This window comes from Musca vetustissima, unplaced genomic scaffold, assembly GCF_032173495.1.
Source record: "Musca vetustissima isolate MV318-11 ecotype Yass unplaced genomic scaffold, APGP_CSIRO_Mvet_v1 utg2072, whole genome shotgun sequence".
NCBI lineage: Eukaryota > Metazoa > Arthropoda > Insecta > Diptera > Muscidae > Musca > Musca vetustissima.
In genome coordinates, this window is record NW_026886532.1 from 1 (window position 1) to 24853 (window position 24853).

General features: G+C 30.9%; 1 protein-coding gene across 3 annotated transcripts in view; it reads right to left on the minus strand.

The window, feature by feature from the left end:
• Nucleotides 1–4096: 4096 nt before the first annotated feature.
• LOC133334006 (ras GTPase-activating protein 1-like) overlaps nucleotides 4097–24853 on the minus strand; it is a 53281-nt gene continuing 32524 nt past the window's right edge. For 2 of the 3 annotated variants that reach the window (XM_061542305.1, XM_061542304.1), the window contains 7 exons: nucleotides 12237–12350; nucleotides 9741–9813; nucleotides 9262–9671; nucleotides 8346–9195; nucleotides 7370–8276; nucleotides 4314–4464; nucleotides 4097–4248 (listed from right to left, as the gene is read on the minus strand). In XM_061542305.1, the coding sequence (XP_061398289.1) occupies nucleotides 4100–4248; nucleotides 4314–4464; nucleotides 7370–8276; nucleotides 8346–9195; nucleotides 9262–9671; nucleotides 9741–9813; nucleotides 12237–12350 (2654 nt within the window). In that variant the 3' untranslated portion in view covers nucleotides 4097–4099. Of the gene's footprint in view, nucleotides 4249–4313; nucleotides 4465–7369; nucleotides 8277–8345; nucleotides 9196–9261; nucleotides 9672–9740; nucleotides 9814–12236; nucleotides 12351–18349; nucleotides 18449–24853 lie in introns of those variants that run through there. The other variant, XM_061542306.1, reaches the window with a different exon arrangement.

Below are 24853 nucleotides of genomic sequence, written 5' to 3' on the forward strand. Positions count from 1 at the left end.
CAGAGCAGCAACTTATATAGTTTTGTTTTAATGGAATTTATAAATATAGGAATATTTGAAAAAAAATAAAAATTATTTAAGCAAGGATATAAAAATAGCTTTTTTCTCACTGAAATATTTTTTTAAAATATTTTTTAAATAAAAAAAAATCTTTAATACTGATCCGCAAAAGAAAATTTTAAATTCTTGCATTTTGCTGATAGGTTAGGTTATTATTTGTAGTCATTATTATTGATTTTTTTTTGTTGATAGGATTTGTTGTTGCTGTTATTGTTTATTTATTAAATAGATTTGGTTTTTATTGTTATTGTTTTATTTGTTGTTATCGATATGCCAGAAAACTTAATATATTTTTTATTTTATTTTATATTGGTTCATTTTGGTTATATTCAAATATTTATGTTATTGTTATATAGTTGTTGTTGCTGTTGTTGTAAAGAAAAACTATTTGTATTGATTGATTATTTAACATTGTAACTATTTTATTATTCATATGTATTATTTTATTTCATTGGGGGTTAGTGGTTATGGTATATTGGGTGGTGGGGGAACAGAATGGAAATGAAACAAAAATTAAAAAATATTAATTATTTTAATACAAATCGATGAAAATAATCGACCATTTTTTATCCATAAGGAAAAAATCGATAAACATATTTTTTAAAATAATCGATAAAAATATTTTTTTAATAATCGATAAAGTTTTTTTTTTTTTTAAATAATCGATAAAAATATTTGTAAACTTTATAGATAACGAAGTTGTGGTAAAGAAATTATATCGATAACATGTCTTTTCTAATGAAAAAAATATCGATAACAGGGCTTTTGTAAAGAAAAATTATCGATAACAGGGCTTTTGTAAAGAAAAATTATCGATAACAAGGCTTTTGCAAGGAAAAACTATTGAAAACTACTTTTTTGTAATCGATAATTTTTTTTCTAAATAATCGATAAAAATATTTTAAAATTTTTATCGATAACGAAGTTGTGGGGAAGTAATTATATCGATTACATTTTTTTTCTAATGAAATATCATCGATAACTAGCCATTTGTAATGAAAAATTGTCGATAACAAGGCTTTTGTAAAGGAAAATTATCGATAACAAGGTTTTTGTAAAGAAAAATTATCGATAACAAGCCATTTGTAATGAAAAATTGTCGATAACAAGGCTTTTGTTAAGGAAAATTATCGATAACAAGGTTTTTGTAAAGAAAAATTATCGATAACAAGCCATTTGTAATGAAAAATTGTCGCTAACAAGGTTTTTGTAAAGGAAAATTATCGATAACAAGGTTTTTGTAAAGAAAAATAGTCGATAACAAGGCTTTTGTAAAGAAAAATTATCGATAAAAAGGTTTTTGTAAAGAAAAATTATCGATAACCAGGTTTTTGTAAAGAAAAATTATGGATAACAAGGTTATTGTAGAGAAAAATTATCGAAAACAAGGCTTTTCCAATGAAAAATTGTCGATAACAAGGATTTTGTAAAGAAAAATTATCGATAACAAGGCTTTTGTAAAGTAAAATTAAAGATAATAAAGCTTTTGTAAAAAAAAATATCGATAACAAGGTTTTTGTAAAGAAAAATGATCGATCGTAAAGAAAAATATGTCGATTATAAGGGTTTCCTTAAGAAAAGTTATCGATCTTTCCTAAGAAAAGTAGTTGTTAACAATGTTATCCATAACAAGATGTGCTTTAGTACTGTTATTGATAACAATAGTTTCTCTAAGAAAAGTTATCGATAACTACGTTTTTGTAAAGAAAATTATGTCAATTGTAAGGGGTTTACTTAAAAAAGCTTATCGATAATAGAAATTTTCTTAAGAAAAGCTATCGATAACAGTATTTTCCCCCAGAAAAGTTGCCGATAACAATATCTTTTCTAAGAAAAATGATCGTTAACAATGTTTTCCCTATGCGAAGTTATCAAAAACAATATGTCTTTACTAAACGTTATTGATAACAATATTTTCTCTAAGAAAATTTATCGATAACTAGGTTTTTGTAAAGAAAATTTTTCGTTAATTGATAATTTTCAAAGAAAAACAATCCATAACAGATTATTTATTAAAAAAAACTTATCGATAACAAGTATATTCTATAGAATATGTATCAATTACAAGATTTTTGCAAACAAAAATTATCGATAACAAGATTTTTGCCAACAAAAATGATCGATAACAAGATTTTTGCAAACAAAAATTACCGATAACAAAATTTCTCCAACAAAAATATATCGATAACAAGGATTTTCTAAAGAAATCGACAGTAAAGTAAATTTAACGATATATTTATATAGAAAATTGATCAATAAGACCTTTCTTGTGAAGTGCAATTATCGATAACATGTATATTCTAAATAAAAACTATCGCGACAATAAGGAACGTTAACGATAACATAGTTTTTCTTAAGAAAAGTTATCGATAATAAATGTTTTAGAAAGAAACATAATCGATAACAAGTTTTATCTCAAGAAAATTCATCGATAACAATGATTTTATAAAGGAATGTTATCGATAGCAATGGTATTCTAAAAGAAAAATTATAGATAATTGTTTTGGTTTATAGAAAAGTTATCGATAATTGTTTTTCTGTATAGAAATGTAATCGATATTAGCTTTAATGTATAGAAAAATTATCGATAACAACATTTCTGTATAAAAAAGTTGTCGATAATAGCTTTTCTGCATAGAAAAGTTATCGATAATAGCTTTTCTGCATAGAAAAGATATCGATAATAGCTTTTCTGCATAGAAAAGTTATCGATAATAGCTTTTCTGCATAGAAAAGATATCGATAATTACCTTTCTGTATAGAAAAGCTATCGATAATAATTTTTTTGTATAGAAAAGTTATCGATAATAATTTTTTGTATAGAAAAGCTATCGATAATAGCGATAATATATTTTCTGTGTAGAAAAGTTATCGATAATAACTTTTCTGTATAGAAAAGTTATCGATAATAACCTTTCTGCATAGAAAAGTTATCGATAATTGCTTTTTTGTATAGAAAACTTCTTAAATAACCATATTTTTGGATAGTAAATTCATTGATAATAAAGAGATAATACATAGAAAATGAATCAACATTTTTATAGAAAAATTATTTTTTTTTGTTTCATTCCCATTGTATTCCCCGCACCTCAAAATTATGATACGGCATATATAGATAGATAGAGAAGGAGGAAGAAGAAGAATTTAAAAAAGAAGCGTTATTGTGTGTTTATTTTTATTTTTTTTGTATATATAATTCCGTATTATTGTAGCGTCGTGATATTCGGCCACAGGGTAGAGATGGGGGCGAGTTGGAGAAGTATAAAAAGCGATTTTATTTACTATTTTTTACGATTTTCCAGTACAAAAAAAATCGTTGTAAATTGGTGTTAAGATTTTGTGGTGACCGTTGATTTGTCATCTCTCTCTTTTTCTTTCTCTCTCTATATATATAAATATATGTATGTACGTATATAAAGAAGAAGTATTTTGCGGTTTTTTAGTTTATAATTTAGTTTTCAGTTTTCTTTGTTTTTTATTTTTATTTTTTGTATTTTATTAATATTAGAAATATTTGCTTGTATTATAAATATGTTGTTGTTTTATTTTTAATTTGTTTCATTTATATGTATAAAAAAAGAGATTATTATTTGGTAATGTTGTTGTTGTTGATTTTTTCTTTCTTTCCTTTTTTCAATGAGATTGGCTTTTCTTATGCGCATTAGTTTCCCATGTTCGGCGATTTGGGGTTTTCTTGAAATTAAATAGTTGAGTAAATTTTTGAGTAAGAGCAGCGAGCAGGAGGAAACTAAGAAATGAGTTTGGAGAGCTTAGGATTAGTTCCATTTTATTTCAATTGTATATAGCAACCATATTATCATCTATGTTCAGATCAATACTAGGGGGTAGGTTGGGATAGATAGAGAGTAAAAATGTCTTTGTTTTTTCTTTTTCATCTTCTTCATGTTTCAAATATATCTTTTGTGTGGTTGTATTTGTGGATTTCCATAGTGTTGTCTTTACGTTTACGAGTTGAGTTGCATGTTGGGTGTGTGTTGTTGTTGTTCGCTGGTGTTTGTTGTTGTTGTTCGTTAACTTCTTAACTAATCATTTCACGATATTTGATTTTATGTTTCGTTAGCATATCGGTAACAGTAACTAATTTCTTAATTGAGAGTATATTCGATAATTCTTGCAATTCCGGTAAATATGAAACACATATGTGATGTAGGGTAGCCAGTTCACGACCTGAAAGGAAGAGAAAAAAAATTATTGATTTGTAATTTAAACAAAAATATATTTCAAAAACTTACCCGTATCCTGTGGAGATTGATTAGAGCTTTGTTCGGAATTCCAGCCGGGCGGTGGATTAGGATCTGTCACCATAGATAATTGATCGAGAAAGACAATCATGCGTTCTTTGTTTTTGAGTATAAACGGATTGACAACCTCCATGTATTGTTCCTGGAAAGGGAAAGAATGAAAAAAAATAAAAACTTATCGATAACAATTTTTTTCAAAAAAAAAAATATATATATATATATATATATATACCTATATTAAAAAAAGTCAATAACAATTTTAAAAAATTGTCGATAACAAACTATCTATAAAGAATATATATCGATAACAGATATACTAGTGATAAAAGTTATTGATAATATGTTTTCTATATGGATAAGTTATCGATAATAGGTTTTATATATCGAAAATTTATCGCTAATAAATTTTATATATAGATAAGTTATCGATAACATTTTTTCTACAATAAAAATTTATCGATAACCAATTTTCTACAAAGAAAAGTTGTCGATAACAAATTTTCTACAAAGAAAAGTTATCGATAATATATTTTCTATATCGATAAGAAATCAAGAATAGGTTTTCTGTTTTTAAAGATTATCGATAATAGGTTTTCTATATAGAAAAGTTATCGATAACAGGTTTTCTATATAGAAAAATTATCGATAATAAATTTTCTGTATAGAAAAGTTATCGATACTATGTTTGCGATATAGAAAAGCTATCGATAATAGATTTTCTATATAGAAAAATTATCGAAAATAGGTTTGCGATATAGAAAAGTTACCGATAATAGATTTTCTATATAGAAAAGTTATCGATAATATGTTTTCCATAGTTATCGATACTAGGTTTTCTATATAGATAATTTATCGATGATTGATTTTCTATAAACGAAAGTTATCATAAAAAAGTTTTCTATAGAGAAAAGTTGATGAAAATGGGGTTTCTATTAAAATTTATCGATAATAGGTTTTATATCGAAGTATTGTCGATAACAGATTTTCTATATAGAAAAGTTAACGATAATACATTTTCTATAAAGAAAAGTTATCGATAATAGCTTTTCTATATTGTAAAACTATCGATAACAGATTTTCTACATAGAAAAGATATCGACAATAGGTCTTCCGTGTAGAAAAATCATCGATAATTGGTTTTCTATATAGAAAAATTATCGATAATAGGTTTGCGATATAGAAAAGCTATCGATAATAGATTTTCTATATAGAAAAGATATCGATAATAGGTTTTCTATATAGAAAAGTTATCGATAATAGGTTTTCTATCGATAAAAAGTTTTCTATAGAGAAAAGTTGATGAAAATGGGGTTTCTATTAAAATTTTCTATATAGAAAAGTTAGCGATAATACATTTTCTAAAAAGAAAAGTTATCGATAATAGCCTTTCTATATAGAAAAGATATCGAAAATACGCCTTTCGCATAGAAAAGTTTTCGATAATTGGTTTTCTATATAGAAGAGTTATCGATAATAGGTTTTCTTTACAGAAAAGTTATCGATAACAGATTTTCTATAAAGGAAAGTTATCTATAGTACATTTTCATATAGAAAAGTTATCGATAATAGAATTTCTTACAGAAAAGACATCGATAAAAGATTTCCTATACACAAAAGTTATCGATAATAGATTTTCTATATAGAAAAGTTATCAATAATATGTTTTCTATATAGAAAAGTTATCAATAATAGGTTTTCTATATAGAAAAAATTTTCGATATAGAAAACCAATTATCGATAATTGGTTTTCTATATCGAAAATTTTTAGATAATAAGTTTTCTATACAGAATAGTTATCGATAATAAGTTTTCTGTACAGAAACGTTATCGATTACAGACTTTCTATGTCTAAAAGTTATCGATAATAGGTTTTCTATATAGAAAATTTATCGACAATAAATTTTCTACACTGAAATGTCATCGATAAAGGATTTTCTATATAGAAAAGTTATCAATAATCGATTTTCTGTATAAAAACGTTATCGATAATAGCATTTCCGCATAAAAAATGTATCGATAATAAAAATTTCGGATAAAAAACTTATCGATAATATATTTTTCGTATAGAAATTTTATCGATAATAACGTTTCCATATAGACATGTTGTCGACAGTAACATTTCCGCAAAGAAAAGTTATCGATAGTTACTTTTTTAAACGGAAAATTGATCGATAACAGTTTTTCCGTTAAGAAAAGTTATCGATAATAAATATTCCATATAGAAATGTTATCGATAATAACTTTTCCGTATAGAAAGTTACTTAATTTTCCATATGGAGAATCGATCGATAATAGCTTTTCTGTTTAGAAAAGTTATCGATAACAACTTTTCTGTATAGAAAAGTGATCGATAATAAATTTTATGCTAAGAAAAGTTATCGATAATAAATTTTGTGGAAAGAACAGTTATCGAAAATAAGATTTCTGCATATAAAAGTAATCGATAACAACCTTTCCGTATAGAATAGTTGTCGATAATGACTTTTCTATTATCGATAAAAGTTTTTCCGTAAAGAAAATGTATCGATAATAACTTTTCTGTAAAGAAAAGTTATCGATAATACCATTTCCATACAGAAATGCTATCGATAATAATATTTCTTTAGAGAAAATCGATCGATAATAACATTTTTGAGTAGAAAAGTTATCGATAATGACTTTTCCGTATAAGAAATTTATCGATAATAAATTTTTCATACAGAAAAATTATCGAAAATAACTTCTGCGTATAGAAAGTTTATCGAGTTTTCTATATAGAGAAATTATCGATAATTACTTTTCCGTTAAGAAAATTTATCGATAATAATATTTCCGTAAAGAGAAGTCGTCGATAACAGCTTCTTCGTATAAAAAAGTTAACGATAATGAAAATTCCGTGTAGAAAAGTTCTCGATAACGACTTTTCCATATACAAATGTCATCAATAATAAGTTTTCCGTGCCAAATACTTGTCGATAACTTTCTCATAGAAAAAAAGTTATCGATAATAAATTTTCGATAGGCATTTCAATTTTGAAAACATATCCCATTGGTGTCCCACAACTCACCTTCCCTCCAAATTCAATTAAATTCGCCAAATTCTGCAAACACTTCGCCACCATGACCAGGGAACGTGTGGCCGCTGTCGGCGGGGTCTCACTAACCAAACCAAATTGACGTGGATTCAGCAAGGATGGGCAGAGCAGACGCAGGAATATAAATCCCGATACGACACGTGTTCGCACCAAACGTTCCGTTGGCCATTTGGCCACAACGGCCTTTTGTAGACAATTACAAATGTAACGCACCGAACGAGGGCAGGCCTCGGGCGAGGTGAATATCGAATGGGTGACCAAATCGAGAATTTGCAAAAGGAACTCAGCATTGGAGCAGGCATCATCGTTCACGTCCATTTTGGTGGGATTCAATTCGGCCGATTGTTTGCTGTCCAAAATGCGTTGAATCGTCTCGGAGACGGCAGCCTGCAAGAATCCGGTGCACTCGGTGCGCATATACAAATCCATGAGAGTGGTGGCCAAACTGGCACCTCTAAATAGGGTGGTCGTCTCATTTTCACGGGCAATTTCGGCTTGGCAGAGGACTCGTATCAGTTCGGTTTCACGTTTTTCATGGCGGAATACACGCAGAAGGGCAGTGGCCAGGGGGACACGATCATTGTGACAGAGTTCGGCCAAGGCTTTGACGGAATAGAGTTCGGGTTCGAGCAGAAGCTGCTGTAGAGGGCTGTATTCTTCACATGGCATAATGAGATCATCGAGATAACGCATGCGGAGGCGCAGAGAGCCCCATTCACCCATGGGTGTCATGCCGGTTAGCTGATACCATTCTTCGGTCTCCTGGCCGTTTTTGAGGCTGGCCAGATCGATGGTGAGTTCGGCCACTTCACTGTCCTTGCCACGTTTGCCGCGTGAGACCAGGGTTATGGTGAGCGAGACTACATCTGGGGGTACGTCACTGGGGGAGAGAGAGAGAGGAGATATTAGTTAGGATTCTAAAAGAGGGTTTAAAGGTAGCTCAACTTACTCCAAAACAAACTCCTCCTCCCAAACTGGATCCGGGGCAATCTTCACCTTGGTCTTGCCCACCTTGACCTGATTCAGGGAAATACTACAATAGGGATGTGGCACTAGCTTAAATGGCAGTCTATGAGCTTCGAGTATGTGCAGATTGAGGCAGCGCAGCTCCCTTAGACGTGGCACCTTCTTCTGGGCCTTGCTCAGCTGTGAGGCACACTGGGCCTTCAGGGCATTTATCCACTCGGTGTAGCTTTCTTGACTAGGGGCACACAAATATGTCACGGTGGCCAGACAGGGCAAGGCCCTCTCGACAATTTGAAAGCAATAGGGACGCTCCCACAGAGAATCGTGGCACTGATAGAGATAGGCGCAGGACAAATCGATAAGTCCCTTGGGTTTAGTCTTTTTCGGATTGTCATAGAAGCACAGATGGGTTTCGCTGCATTCGCTGATCAGGGCAAAGTAGAGCTGTTTCCACTTGGCCGTCTTGTCCGACTTCTTGTTCAAGTGGCCGTGATGTTTGATGCCCTTGATCTTCTTGAGGCCGATTTGATCGCGGCACTCCCTCAGGGTGGCATAGATCTTCTCGGCAGCCTTCTCCACAACATACTGTTGGCTATATTCCGGTTGGGTGCCATTCACCACCGGATGGCTGAGGCAGTGACCCTCCACAATTTGTTCCTTGCGATAGCGATTGATCACGGCATCCAGGCATTCGAAGGTCCGGCCACCCATCAAATAGCGGACACCCTTCTTTTCTATGCGGAACCGCTGGATCTGATTGTTGATATGGAAGAACAGAGAATAGTCACCCGGTGAATTGTCACTGGGACGGACTAGGAAACTACCAGGACCAGCTGGAAAGAAAAATAAAAAACCAAAATTAGTTCCATCCTCCCTTATCCTCCTCACCCCCAACTCACCCTTAACTAACATATCAACCGCTTCGTTTTTCGTACAATTCGGATGAAACCATGGAAATACTGTATTTGGATCTATGGCCGGATCTAAATCCTCCACCAGTTCACGAAAGATCATACCCTGTTCGCCGGTCCGATGAGCCGTAACCCACAACCAACCATCACCCATATCATTGTGCACAAAGAAAATATCGCCCTTTTGGAAACTCAATTCATCCGTGTCGGGCATTTTCGTGTAGGGCAGTATCGCCACGACTCGTTTCTTATCGTTAACTGGTTCGGGTGGTGGTACCGGTATCACGAGTCGTTCACGTTTCAATAAATCACTGCATGAGGTATAGTAACCGACTAAATCACTCAGGGAGATGAATTGACGACCGCCAATGTAGAAGTCACCACAAACGGCTGTGATACTGGAAATGGGAAAAAAATATCGATAATATGGGAAAATCGATAAAAATAAATTTAGGTTTAAAACTTACCGAAAATGATTAATGCCAGTGCGACCCAAATAGCTGAGCACATAGGAGCCAGGTTTGCGATCACTTTCACGAACTAGAGGGGGAGAGAAAAGGAAACGTTAAAAATGAAAAATATCGAAATTTATTATCGATTATTACAGAAAACTTAATATCGATCATTTTTCTTCGCAGAAAAGTTATTATCGATAACTTTTCTCATTGGAAAAGTTACTATCGACAACTTTTCTCTTTAGATATGTTATTATCGATAACTATTCTCTACAGAAAAGTTATTATCGATAACGTTTCTCTATAGAAAATCCATTATACATCAATTTTCTATGGACAAAATAATTATCGATAACTTTTGTCGAGAGAAAAGTTATTATCGATAAGTTTTCTTTATAGAAATGTTATAATCGACAACTTTTCTTTATAGAAAATTTATTATCGATAACTTTTCTTTATAGAAAAGTTATTATCGATAACTTTCCTCTATAGAAAATATATTATCGATCATTTTTTCTCTAAGAAAAGATATTATCGATAATGTTTCTCTATAGAAAACTTATTATCGATAACTTTTCATAAGAAAAATGTTATTATCGATAACTTTTCTTTATGGAAAAGGTATTATCGATAACGTTTCTCTATAGAACATTTTTTATCGATAACGGATCTCTATAGAAAATTTTTTATCGATAGCTTTTCTGTACAAAAAGTTGTTATCGACAACTTTTCTGTACAAAAAAATTATTATCGATAACTATTCTGTAGAAAAAAGTTATTATCGATAATTTTTCTGGCCCGAAAAATTATTATCGAAAACTTTTAGTTCCAAATAGTTGTTATCGGTAGTTTTTCTTTTTAAAAATGTTGTTATCGATAACTTTTCTTTTTAGAGAACTTGTTATCGAAAATGTTTCTTTGCGAAAACATTGTTATCGATAACATTTCATGTTAAAAACTTCGTAAAAAATAATTTTTCTTCATAAAAACCATGTTATCGATAATTTTGCACTACAGAAAATTTGTTTTCGTATAAGTTTCTCTTTAAAAATTGGGTTATGGATAACTATTATGTAAAGAAAGCTATTGTCTATAACTTTTAGTTTTTAAAATTTTTCTCTTTACAACGTAGTTATCGATATCTTATATTCTTGTTATCGAATACTTTTCTTTATAAATACATAGTTATCGATAACATTTCTTTGCAAAAACCTCGTCATCGACAATTTTTCTTTATAAAAACAATGTTATCGATATGTTTGGACTACACAAAATTTGTTATCGAATAAGCTTCTCTTTAAAAAGTTGGATGTCGATAACTTTTCTGTACAAGATAGCTGTTATCGATAACTTTTAGTTTCTACAAAACTGTTATCGGTAGTTTTTCTTTTGTTATCGATAAGTTATCTTTTTAAAAAACTTGTTACCGGTTGCTTTTCTTTATTAAAACATTCTTATCGATCATATATTTCTTTAGAAACCATGGTATCGATACATTTTTTCTCTGATAACTATGTTATCGATAGTTTTGCATCACGAAAAATTTGTTATCGATTACATTTCTTTTTAAAAACTTGGATATCGATAACTGTTATGCACAAAAAAGTTGTTATCGATCACTTTTCTGTATAAGTGAGCTATTATCGATAACTTTTAGTTGCTTAAATGTTGTTATCGGTAGTTTTTCTCTTTAAAAATGTTGTTATCGATAATTTTTCTTTTAAGAGACTTTGTTATCGATGAATTTTCTCTACAAAAACATTGTTATCAGAAACATGTATCTTTAGAAACCTTGTTATCGTTAACTTTTCTCTTTAGAAAAGTAGTTATCGATAATTTTTCACCACACAAAATTTGTATTCGATTAATTTTCTCATTACATATATGGTTATCGATAAGTTTTCTTTACAAAAAAGGAATTGTCGATAACTTTTCTGTATAAGAAATCTATTATCGATAACTTTTAGCTTTTAAAAAGTTGTTATCGATAGTTTTTCTCTTTAAAACGTTATTATCGATAAGTAATATTTTTTTTTAAAAAAAACATTGTTATCGATGCATTTGCTCTATAAAAACATTGTTATCGGAAATATTTATGTTCAGAAACCTTGTTATCGATAACTTTTCTCTTTAGAAAAGTGGTTATCGATAACTGTTTTCTTTAAAAAAAGTAGTTATCGATAACTTTTCTGGAGAAAATATTAGTTATCGATAGTGTTTTTCTGTAGAAAATGCATTACCGATTACTTTTATCTATAAAAAATTTTATTATCGTTTGCTTTTCCTTGTTAAAATTTTGTTATCGATAAATTTTCTCTTTGGAAACCTTATTTATGTTATGTTTCCTATTAGAAAATTGTATTTCAAACATTTTACATGGAATTATTTCCCATTTGAATTTTTTCAAAAAAAATTTTTTTTTGCTTTCTCAAGAATTTCAAAACTCATTTTCATCCTCCACAACTTCATTTTTTTTTTTTTTTTGTTCATCTTCATTTCAACACTTACCCAAATAGCTGCCCAGCTTGCTGCTTCCACGTAAACGTGATTCAGCCGAATAGCGATCCAAGCGTCCATGATACCATTCACTTTCGGGTGGCGCTATAATGGCAGGTCGTTCGCCTACCAATTGCCAAGCGATTCCGGGAAACCAAACGAAAATTTTCACAGCGCACAGCCAACGCAGCGAGGGATAGCGAAGAAGACACCAGTCGAAGAAGTTGTGAAATTTTTGGGAAAATTGTTGAGTGTTGATGAGATGATGGTGCCAAAGTGACGACCAAGACGACGACCGCGACAACAACATCAGCAGCACAAACAGCACAAGGGAGAGAAGGGAAGCAATTAGAATCGTGGTAAATGACAATGTATTAAAAACTATAAATTAAATTAATTAAGGGGAAAAATTAATAAAAAAAATAAATAAATAATTAAAGAAAAAATTATTTAAAAAAAATAGAGAAATAGAAAAAATTCGATTGGAAAGATATTGCAATATTTTTTGAGAAAAAAAAATGTGATTCATTTTTTTCCATATTTTTTGAATATTTCAGCATTACTCAGAATTGCCAAAATTGTCGGAAGAAAGAAATAAAAATTATGTCTTCCTTCAAAAGAAAAAAATGTTGGTTAGCAAGAATTATGTCTGGGCCAGTTTGGGCCCCACCAAGTTTCTGCTTACACCAATTTTTTATGCGGGTATGAATGACTGGCTGCCTGACCATCTATCTCCCCCCGTATACCCCTACCTCTGTCCCCCTAAAATTCCCTTTTTTGTGTTGGTTTGCCGAAAATGGCCATATGAGAAATTTTGCCAACCACCACCACCGCCTATTTGCAGCAAAATGTGGCTTCACCACCACGTCATTGTCATCTCCACCACTTTTACTCACACTTATGACCACAATAGTTTTGAGGAACAACAACAACAAAAAGGCAACAAGCCATAATTTATGGTAACCTAAACAGAAAAAAACAACAACAACAAAAAGTGGCAGCAGGTGTTTCACGTTCTTTCTTCTTTCTTTTTGAAGGAAAAAAAAATACAAAAAAAAAATTGAGGAACCAAAAAAAGATCCGATAAAAAGACAAAGGAGAGGAAACGGGAAACCAATTTATCGGACTTAATAATTAGCCTAAAAGGGGTGGGGAAATGACTACCAGAAATGGGAATAAACGAAAGGTGATTTAGAACGTTGTAGAGACTGATATACCAAAAAATTAATAAAAAATCGATAAATCCGAATATCGAAAAATTTTTGGAAATGAAAATAAAATTATCGATAAAAAATTTTTATCGATAAAACATTTTTTTCAAAAAAAAACTTATAGTCGATAATTATCGATAACACATTGTTTCAAAAAAAAAACGTTTTATCGATAATTATCGAAAAATTTTTAATGGTAATTTTAAATAATCAATAATTTGTCTACAGAAAAAATGTTATCGATAGCACATTTTTTCAAAAAAAAGTAAAATCGATAAATATCGGTAAACATTGTTTCAAAAAACGTACAATCAATATTAACGATAACACATTTGTTTCAAAAAACATATAACCGATAATTTTCGACAATTTTTTTAATTGTAATTTTAAATAATTGATAATTTCTCTACAGATAATTTGTTATCGACAACATATTTTTTTTTTTCAAAAAACGTGTAATCGATAATTATCGATAACACATTATTTCAAAAAAAAAACTTATAATCGATAACATAGTGTATCAAAAAACGTATAATCGATGATTATGGATTTTTTTAAATTTTAAATAATCGATAATTATCGACCATATTTTCCATAAATAAAATTATTATCTATCATCCCCAAATAAAAATACTATCCCTCTATCGATAACTTTTCTCTACAAATATTTTTTATCTATAACATATCTTAAAGAAACGTATAATCGATAATTATACATAACACATTGTTTCAAAGAAAACTTATTATCGATAATTATCGACAATATTTTTATTGGTAATTTTTAATAATCGATCATTTCTCTACAGAAAATTTGTTATCGATAACACACATTTTTTCAAAAAACGTATAATCGATAATTATTGATATCACATTTTTTTCAAAAAACCTATAATCGATAATTATCGATAACACATTGTTTCAAAAAACGTATAATCGATATTTATCGACAAGTTTTTTATTGGTAATTTTTAATAATCGATAATTTCTCTACAGAAAATTTTTTATCGATAACACATTGTTTCAAAAAATGTATAATCGATAATTATCGATAAGAATTTTTATCAAAAAAACGTATAATCGATAATTATTGATAACACATTGTTTCCAAAAACGTATAATCAATAATTATCGATGACACAAACGTATAATCGATAATTATCGAAAAATTTTTTAATATTAATTCTAAATAATCGACAATTTCTTTACAGAAAATTTGTTACGATAACATATCTATTCAAAAAACGTTTAATCGATAATTATCGATAACACATCTTAGTAAAAACCGTGTAATCGATAATTATCGATAACACATCTTCGCAAAAAACGTGTAATCGATAATTATCGAAAATGTTTTTAATTTTAAATAATCGATAATTATCGACCTTATTTTCCATAAATAAAATTAATATCCATCATCTCCAAATAAAAATATTATCCATATATCGATACATTTTTGTATAAAAAAAATTAATATCGATAAATTCTTTCTACAGAAAATTTTTTATATAACATATCATTTAAAAAAACGTATAATCGATAATTATCGAAAACTTTTTTTATTATTTTTTTATTTTTTTTTAATTTCTTGCAATGAATATCCCTTTTCATCTAATTTCGATTCCTAACCGGCTGCTGCATGATATTCAATATTATTCTGAATACATTTTTGCTGATTAAACTGTCAAGCATTTGAAAATTGCAAATGCCACCAAAAAAAAAACGTCATAAATTATCACCATCAAAACCGGAATTTGTCAAAATCGAAAAAAAAATTTGCATAAATTTTGAACCCATTTTTGGCAAATATATTCACGTTTTTTTTCAGACGAAGCGCTATACAACAAATTAACCAAAATCTATTCAATTTATTCATATGAAGTTATTGTCTATATTTGAATTTGAAATGAATCACACCGATGAAAAGGGAGATGGTTTCTCAGCAGAAATTCCGGTTAATTTTTTTATTTATTTTTTTTTTTTTGTTATTTTTTTGACTAATAAAAATAAAACCGTTGCACATCTTTTTGAATTTCAAAATAATTTGAAATCTAGTGTTCTAGATTAGAATAGAAAACGCTTTGAATTTTTTTAATTATTTTTTGAAAAATTTTTATTTTTTAATTTAAAGATAATATTTCTTTGAATTTTTCATTAATTTTAAAGTATGCGAAAAGTACTAAATTTGGTACAGTTTCGTAGAATGTGAATGGATAGAGCTAAAAACTTGAAATTTGGTCGATATATGAAGATGGCTTTGAAAGCGTGTACTCATGTGTACGAAAAGTACTACCTGGTCCTATATTTGGTACAAATTTAAATTGGAGATACAAATCGAACTGAAATTCTGAAATTTGAAATAAAAAAATGTAGTTTAGAAATTTTTTACTTATGTGTACGAAAAGTACGAAATTGGTACAATTTGAATTTTAGGTGAACCAATTGAGCGGGAACAATAAAATTTGGAGTCGGGATTACTGTAGGGGGGGAGTAGGATTGGGGTCAGGATTCAGTTTAAGAATTCAGGATTCATTTTAAGAAATTAATACTTATGGGGTACTAAATGGTACTATAATTGGTACAATTTGAATTGCGGGTGAACCGATCGAGTTGGAATCATGAAAATTGGATTAAGGATCACGGTTGAGGCGTAAGATTGAGATGAGATATGTAGGAAGTTTTAGAAATTTGTACTAATGCGTACTAAATTTGGTACAATTTAAATTGTGGGTGAACCGATAGCGTTGGAATCCTGAAACTTGGATTTAGGAAAGATCACTGTGGGTTTGGGTTAAGTAGAAAGTTTTGGAAATTCGTACTACTGTGTACTATATTTAGTACAATTTGAATTGTGAATGAACCAATAGAGTTGAAATTTGAATTTGGAATCATTCTGTCTGTACGTCTGTCCGTCCGTCCGTCTTTTGTAATCATGCTATCTTCTAAAGGAATTAAGATAGGGTGCTGAAATTTTGCATAGAGTCGTCTTTTGTCTGCAGGCAGATCAAGTTCAAAGATGGGCTATATCGGTGGTACACGTTTAGGCATAGCTCTTTTATAACGGTACCGCCCAATTTTCGGTATTTTGGGGTTCTTGAGCGTGTTTTTCAACCGAATTCGCTGAAATTCGGTACATTGTGTTCTTATTGGGTAGCAAATCGCTCCACTAAAAATTATAAATATGGGTCAATTTTTTCGGATAGCCCCCATATAAGGGTAACCCCAATTTTCGGTATTTTGAGGTTCTTGAGTGCGTTTTTCAATTGAATTCGCTGAAATTTGGTAAAATGAGTTCTTATTGAGTACAAAATTTCTACACTAAAAATTATAAATATAGGATAATTTTTTTCGGTTAGCCCCCATATAAGGACACTCCTAATTTTCGATATTTTGCGGTGCTTGAGCGCGTTTATCAACTGGATTCACTGAAATTTGGTACTTTGAGTTCTTATTGGGTAGCAAATCTCCCTACTGAAAATGTAAATATATATGTCAATTTTTTCGGATAACCCCCATATAAGGGTACCCCCAATTTTCGGTATTTTGGGGTTCTAGAGCGCGTTTTTCAACTGGATTCACTGAAATTTGGTACTTTGAGTTCTTTTTGGGTATCAAATCTCCCCTCCTGAAAATTATAAATATATGTCAATTTTTTCGGATAGCCCCCATATAACAGTACCGCCTAATTTTTGATATTTTGGGGTGCTTGAGCGCGTTTTTCAACCGAATTTGCTGAAATTTGGTACATTGGGTTCCTATTGGGTACCAAATGTATTCACTAAAAATTATAAATATCGATCCACTTTTTCGGGTAGCCCCATATTAGACACCCTCTATTTTCGGTATTTTGGGGTTCTTGAGCGCTTTTTCAAACGAATTCGATGAAATTTGGTACATTGGGTTGTTTTTGGGTACCAAATGCCTCCAATACAAATTATGAATATCGATCCACTTTCTGTGATTTTAATTAGAGAACAAAATTTAAATTTTTTGGATATTTTGGATTGCTCTGTTGAAAATAGTACAGTTTTTGGGGCCTATTTTTTGTTTTGTTTGACAAGTTTTTAATTTTTATTAAATTGAATTTTTTATAATTTTTTTTTTTTTTTTTTTTGTTTAAAAAATTTTAATTTTTTTTTTTTTTTTTTTTTTAATTTTTTTTTTTTTTTTTTTTTGGATATTTTTAAGTAGTTTTTTTTTTAATTTTTTTTGCAGACAAAAATTTCTTTAGGAAAATTATTATTTCTTGGTAGTTTTTAAATATTTTGTGATTTTTTTTAATATCAAGGAAATTGAATTTTGAAAATTAATTTTTTTCTATTTTTTTTATGATTTTTTTTCATATTTTTTTATTTTTAAATATTTTTTTTTAAATATATTTTTTGTTTCTTTTTTATAAATTGAAAAAAAAAAATTTTAATAATATTTTTCATAAAAATTGTAAAATAAATATTTTTTTTTTCAACTTCACTTTTCCTTTCCTATTTCCTAAATTTTGTTTACGACTGTTTATTGTTGTTTTTGTTGTTGGGATAATTTCAAATTCAATTTCAATGAATTTGTCGTTTTGTAGAAGAAGAAGACAACTACAACAAAAACCCATGTTAATTAACATTTTTGTTGTTGTTTTGAAAATAATTTTGTTAATTGTTGTTGTTGTGGCAGTTGTAAAAAAATTGTGATGATGATGACTACCCTGGTGGTGGCGATGGCGATGAATGGTAGCCAACCATTCACGAAAAAAACAAAACAAAAACCCATCCATGCAACAGGAAATGTTTTAATTGAATGGAATTGAAAAAAAAACTACAACAACAACAATGGTAATAATAGTAGTAAATAATAATAAAAAAAGTTTGTAATTTCTTTTTGTTGTTGTATTTTTTTTTAATTTTTTTGTAATTTTTTTCTACTTACTACACCGATATTGCATTTTAATCACATAATTAATAATGGCATCCACATTATCCAAATCCACCAACAAATGATTATCATCATCATCATCAACCACTTCATCAAGATGATCATGATCATCTTGGCAGTTGACATCGGTGGTGGCAGGTTGCAGCAATTTTGGAGTGGGCAGTGGTGGCAAAAGTCTGTTGCTGTTGATCGTGCCCAGAACCCGTTTACTTTGACGATCGACACTGACCACACCGCCACCATTGTGATTGTGATGATAACGTATCAATTGGTGGTCAAGTGTGGAGGCGTCATCGCCACCACTTGACGATGCAGAAGAGGAGGAAGTCGTTAGGGCTGTAATGTTGTTGGTATCCATAAATAATGATGTGCCCGATGATAATGAGGAAGATGATGCCGTGGAAAATGTGGACTTATAGCTATGTAATGACATTTTTTTTTGTTGTTGTTTGGATTTTTTTGGAACGGAAGAAAAATTTGTTTCTTTGGTTTTGGTTTTTTATGGAAGACAGGAAATTCCAATTGGACTTTTTTTTATTTTTTTAAATAATTTTTTTTTTTTTTGTTCACTTGGCCCCCCTTAATTTTTTTTTTATTTGGTGGGGGTTTAATTATCGGGGACACATGTTTGCTCTTTGGTAATAAATGATTTCAATACTATTTTTTCTTTTTTGTATTGAGTATTATTTTTTGTGAAATTTTTCTTAGGCACTTGTTTTTGTTGTTGTATTTTTTTTTTAGTTTTTTTTCTTTTCTTCTTTTTGGTTAATGATTTTTTAATTTAATTATTGAAAATTCCATAGAATTCACAACGGCCAAAGGCCTTTCATTTCACCACACACAAGCACGCACACGCACGAATAAAAGGAAACACTCCACACAACAACAAAACAAAAAGAAAAATGACTAAACTGACAAATGTGACAGCTTTTCAAACAAATGGGAACTAAAACTTTAACACTATTGGGCAAAAACGGACACGCCAAAGAACCATAACGACGAACGAGCCCAGTCACGCACAATATTTTTTCTTTTGATTTTATTTTTTTGTTAATATTCCCTTTTAAAAAAATCGTTTGTTTTTTTAGCCCACCGTAAGGCAAACGCGCGCGCTCTGTTCCGTTCCGCGTAATATATGTGGCGATGTGCGCGCAATCACAACAATATTATTAATAAAATAGAAATTGTTTAAAATGCAACAAATAACAGCATAAACAGACAGGCAGGCAAGGCAAGCAAGCACACACAGGCAGTCATTCACTGTATTGCTTGCTTGCTTTGACTGGCCCATTGCGCCACACACACACACCTATGCACACACAGCCAGTAGCACGAGTGGAGAAACAATAACATACGATGACTCTCGCCTATTCTCCCCCACAATGCACTGTTATAGCTGGCCGACCAAAAACACAACACTATTCGGCTAAAAACACAACCACTAGTCGTTTGCCGTGTGTTTCTATCACTCTCTAGCGGCATGACGCTAGAATAGCACTCAGCGCTCAAAATTTCTCAGTGTAAAAATCAACAGTGCTGCCAAATTTTAATGATAATTGATATCAAAACATATGGCAGTACTGTTAAAAAAACACAGCATTAATACATTGTTTATTAAATAATAAATTGGCTGGGCAAACGTAAAATTTTCTGTCAGAAAATGAAAACATAACAGTGTCATGATAACACTCTCTGTTCGTTTGACTCTATCACTCTCTCCCCTGCACTTACATAGCGACGGCGGCGGCCATAGCGACGGCGGCGGCCACACATCACTGCTGTGTGTGTATGTAGGTATGTTGGCTAGGCAAACACATAACAGTGTTATGTGAACATTCATGTTCGTTTGCTGTTATAACGACGGCGGCAGCCACACAACATTGCTGTGTGTGTGGGTGGCAGGCAGACACGCAAGCTAGGCAAACAAAATATAACAGAGAAAACAACTAACAGAGTCAGTGGAAAGTGGAGAAACAATAATACGAGACATACGACGACTCTCGCCTGTTCTCCCCCACAATGCACTGTGATGGTTGGTTAGGCAAACGCATAACAGTGTCATGATAACACTCGTGTTCATTCGCTGTTAAAGCGACGACGGCGGCCACACAGCACTCCTGTATGTGTGGGCGGCAGGCAGGCAGGCAAAGCCTGGAAAACAAAAACAAATATAACAGAGAAAAGAACTAACAGAGTCAGTGGGAGAGATCGCACAATGCACAGAGACTGTAACGGAGTGTAAGCAGAGAAAGTACACAACATAACTGAAATGGAAAAGAAAGCAAAGCAAAACAATGCAAGCAACCCACACACACAGTTAAAATCATCATCACTTAACAGTGCAAAACACAACACGAGAGAGAGAATGATAATTTCATATATGCAATGCAAATGCATTTGGTGGGGGGAATGGGGAGTGTCAGAGTAGGAGTTAGAGAATTGAAGTGGGTGCATGAAAATTGAAGAAGAATATGAGTCTGCAGAGAGCGCATATTTTAAAGAGTGTAAGAGGTCAAATGTGTTACAACAAACAGTAGATAACAAACAAATCAACAAGAAGAAAATCATCAAAACAATAAATAAATGCTGCCCCCGCCCCCGCCCGCGCCCTTCTCCACCCTTCAACTTAAAAATAAACAAAACAAAAATATGACAAAAAAAGGTCAGCCAACACACATCATAATCACACCAGAAAAGTCAGCTGTAGATCACAGAGTCTTTGTTTGTGGAAAAAGAAACGGCGTTGAAAGCCGTACTTGGAGGAAGAAAAAAAGTATGGGGAATATTTTCTATAAAAGAAAAAAAAAACAATTTTTAAGTATTTTTTTTTTAATTTTATTTGAAGGCCTAGCAGCTATTAAATAGAACAACAAAATAGAAATTTTATATGGAGAGAAATGTTGGGAAAAAAAAAATTATAGAAAAAATGTGTCAAGGTAGAATTATTCGAAGATTTAACGGGTATTAAAAATTATTCTGAGAGGCCCATCGGTTAGATTTTTATAAAAACCTTCTTTCTTTGAAGACCCATTGCCGCAAATTTTTTTAAAGCACATTTTCGAAGGGTCATATTAGGCTTGGATTTTTTAAAGACTATTTTTGAAAAAAAAAAATCATTTGATTCGGAGAATTTCAAAAGTTAAAAGACCTTCCAAACGGTCTTCACTAGGTTTAAGATCTTCCAAGACATATCCAATGCGTAGGAGGCCCCCAAAGGACTTCTATAGACAGGAGAACTTCCAAACAATATTTTTTAACTGAAAAACCTTTCGAGTAGTCCTCTATAGGTATAAATTTTAAGATACACAAAATAAGACCATCCGGAAGGAAGTCTTCCATAGAGGTTAAGAACATCTAAGAGGTCTTCTATACATAGAAGATTCTCGAAGAGGTCCTCCAATATTTCTCCTACACATAAAACACCCTCCACCAGATCTCTTATAGACAGGTGATCTTCGATTTTTTTTATCAAATTGTTACAAATTCCAAGACAGAAGACCCCAAAGAAGCCTATCATAGGAATTAAAATCTTAATATTAAATCTTAGAGGACTTCTATACAAACAAGATCATCGATGAGACCTTTTCCGAACTTCGATTTTTTCAAAGTGAACATTCCTTCTAAACATAGAAAACCTTTCCTGAATCCGTTTTCAATATTATTAGCATATTCACTTAAAATCTGGTCATTTTTTTAACCAAAAACAAAAATTCCCAAAATTGAAGAAGAATTATCCAACTTTAAATTTTTCTCTACATTTCCCGGATTTGTTCAGTTATCAAAAAAACACCTTGAGAAGAATTTAAAAATTGGATATTCTTCTTTCATAAACAATTTATTTCATTAAAATACACCCAATATCGCATAAGTTATGACCTTCGAAACAATGACACCACACAATTTTCAATCTTGCAAAATGTTGGTCAACTTTATATTTTTTCCTATAACTTCGATATTTTAAAATCTGCAAACACAAAATCTAAAGAGAATTTAAAGTCGATAAGATCCTCTTTAATAATCATTTTATTTACAAAAATATCTCGCCAACTATGACCTTATGACCTCCGGAATATGTTAACCAAAAATCTGTCCAAAGCTGAAAAAATAGGTTAACTTGACATTTTTCCGCATAACTCCGATATTTGAAGAGTTAAAAGCACACATCTTGAAGATAATTTGAAGAGCAGCTATTAAACTTTCACAATAAAGTTTTTTTACTGAAATCCACCACATATATCAAAAGTTATGACCTCTGGAAGATGATAGCCAAAAATGTTTTCAAAGTGCGGAAAATTGGGTATTTTGTTGAAAATACCGATATCTCAGGTATTTTCAACATCTACAACTATACAACTTGTAGAGCATATTAAGAGAAGATGTTCATCTTTCATAATAAAGTTATTTTACTAAGATCCACCAAATATTTTCAAAGTTATGGCCACTGGAATATGATAACCAAACATTTTTTTACAAACTGGTAAAATTTGGGTATATTTTATTTTTGGGTGGTAACTCTGGTATTTCGCAAGATACATCAATAGTTCTCGAATATAATTTCAAAATTAGTTATTCCTCTTTTAAAATCAAGTTATTTCATCAAAATATTCCGATTATTTCAAAAGTTATGGCCTTTGGAAGTCATTACGCAAACAATTCCAAACTTGGGAAAAATTGGCCATGTTTTAATTTTTAACGATAACTCAAAAATTCCACCGGCTACAGGGCGGAAATTTGGCATCAATTAAAAGCTCAGATGTTTGTCTTGCAAAATAAAGTCATCTTGTGAAAAATATTTCATTTAGTTCACAAGTTATGGCCTCCAGAAGTCGATACACAAAAAATCCCCAACACTGAACAAATTGGTCATGTTTCAATTTTTGCCGATAACTCAGATATTTGGTAAGTTATATCGGGAAAATGGTATCAATTGAAAGCTCAGATGTTTTTCTTATAAAATAAAGCCAGTTTGTAAAAAATATCCCGTTTGGATAACGAGTTATGGCCTCTACAATTCATTGCGCAAAAAATTCGCAACATTGAAAAAATTGGTCATGTTTCAATTTTTGCCGATAACTCAGATATTTGTTTGGGTACAGGAGAAAATTTGGCATCGATTTGAAGCTGAGATGTTTGACTAACAAAATAAAGCTACTTTATAAAAAATATTCCACTTGGAACACAAGTTATGGCCTCTAGAAGTCATTACGCAAAAAATTCCAAACTCGGAAAAAATTGGTCATGTTTTTATTTTTACCGATAACTTAGATATTTGGTAAGTTATATCGGGAAAATGGTATCAATTGAAAGCTCAGATGTTTTTCTTATAAAATAAAGCCAGTTTGTAAAAAATATCCCGTTTGGATAACGAGTTATGGCCTCTACAATTCATTGCGCAAAAAATTCGCAACATTGAAAAAATTGGTCATGTTTCAATTTTTGCCGATAACTCAGATATTTGTTTGGGTACAGGAGAAAATTTGGCATCGATTTGAAGCTGAGATGTTTGACTAACAAAATAAAGCTACTTTATAAAAAATATTCCACTTGGAACACAAGTTATGGCCTCTAGAAGTCATTACGCAAAAAATTCCAAACTCGGAAAAAATTGGTCATGTTTTTATTTTTACCGATAACTTAGATATTTGGTAAGTTACATCGGGAAAATGGTATCAATTGAAAGCTCAGATGTTTTTCTTATAAAATGAAGCCAGTTTGTAAAAAATATCCCCTTTGGATAACGAGTTATGGCCTCTACAATTCATTGCGCAAAAAATTCGCAACATTTAAAAAATTGGTCATGTTTCAATTTTTGCCGATAATTCAAATATTTGTTTGGGTACAGGGGAAAATTTGGCATCGATTTGAAGCTGAGATGTTTGACTAACAAAATAAAGCTACTTTATAAAAAATATTCCACTTAGTTCACAAGTTATGGCCTCTAGAAATCATTACGCAAAATATCCCAAACTCGGAAAAAATTGGTCATGTTTTTATTTTTACCGATAACTCAGATATTTGGTAAGTTACTTCGGGAAAAATGGTATCAATTAAAGGTTAGATGTTTTTCTTATAAAATAAAGCCAGTTTGTAAAAAATATTCCGTTTGGATAACGAGTTATGGCCTCTAGAATTCATTGCGCAAAAAAATCGCAACATTGAAAAAATTGGTCATGTTTCATTTTTTTACGATAACTCAGATATTTGTTTGGGTACAGGGGAAAATTTAGCGTCGATTTGAAGCTGAGATATTTGACTAACAAAATAAAGCTTCTTTATAAAAAATATTCCACTTGGAACACAAGTTATGGCCTCTAGAAGTCATTACGCAAAAAATTCCAAACTCGGAAAAAATTGGTCATGTTTTAATTTTTACCGATAACTCAGATATTTGTTTGGGTACATGGGAAAATTTGGCATCGATTTGAAGCTGAGATGTTTGACTAACAAAATAAAGCTACTTTATACAAAATATTTCGCTTGGTTCACAAGTTATGGCCC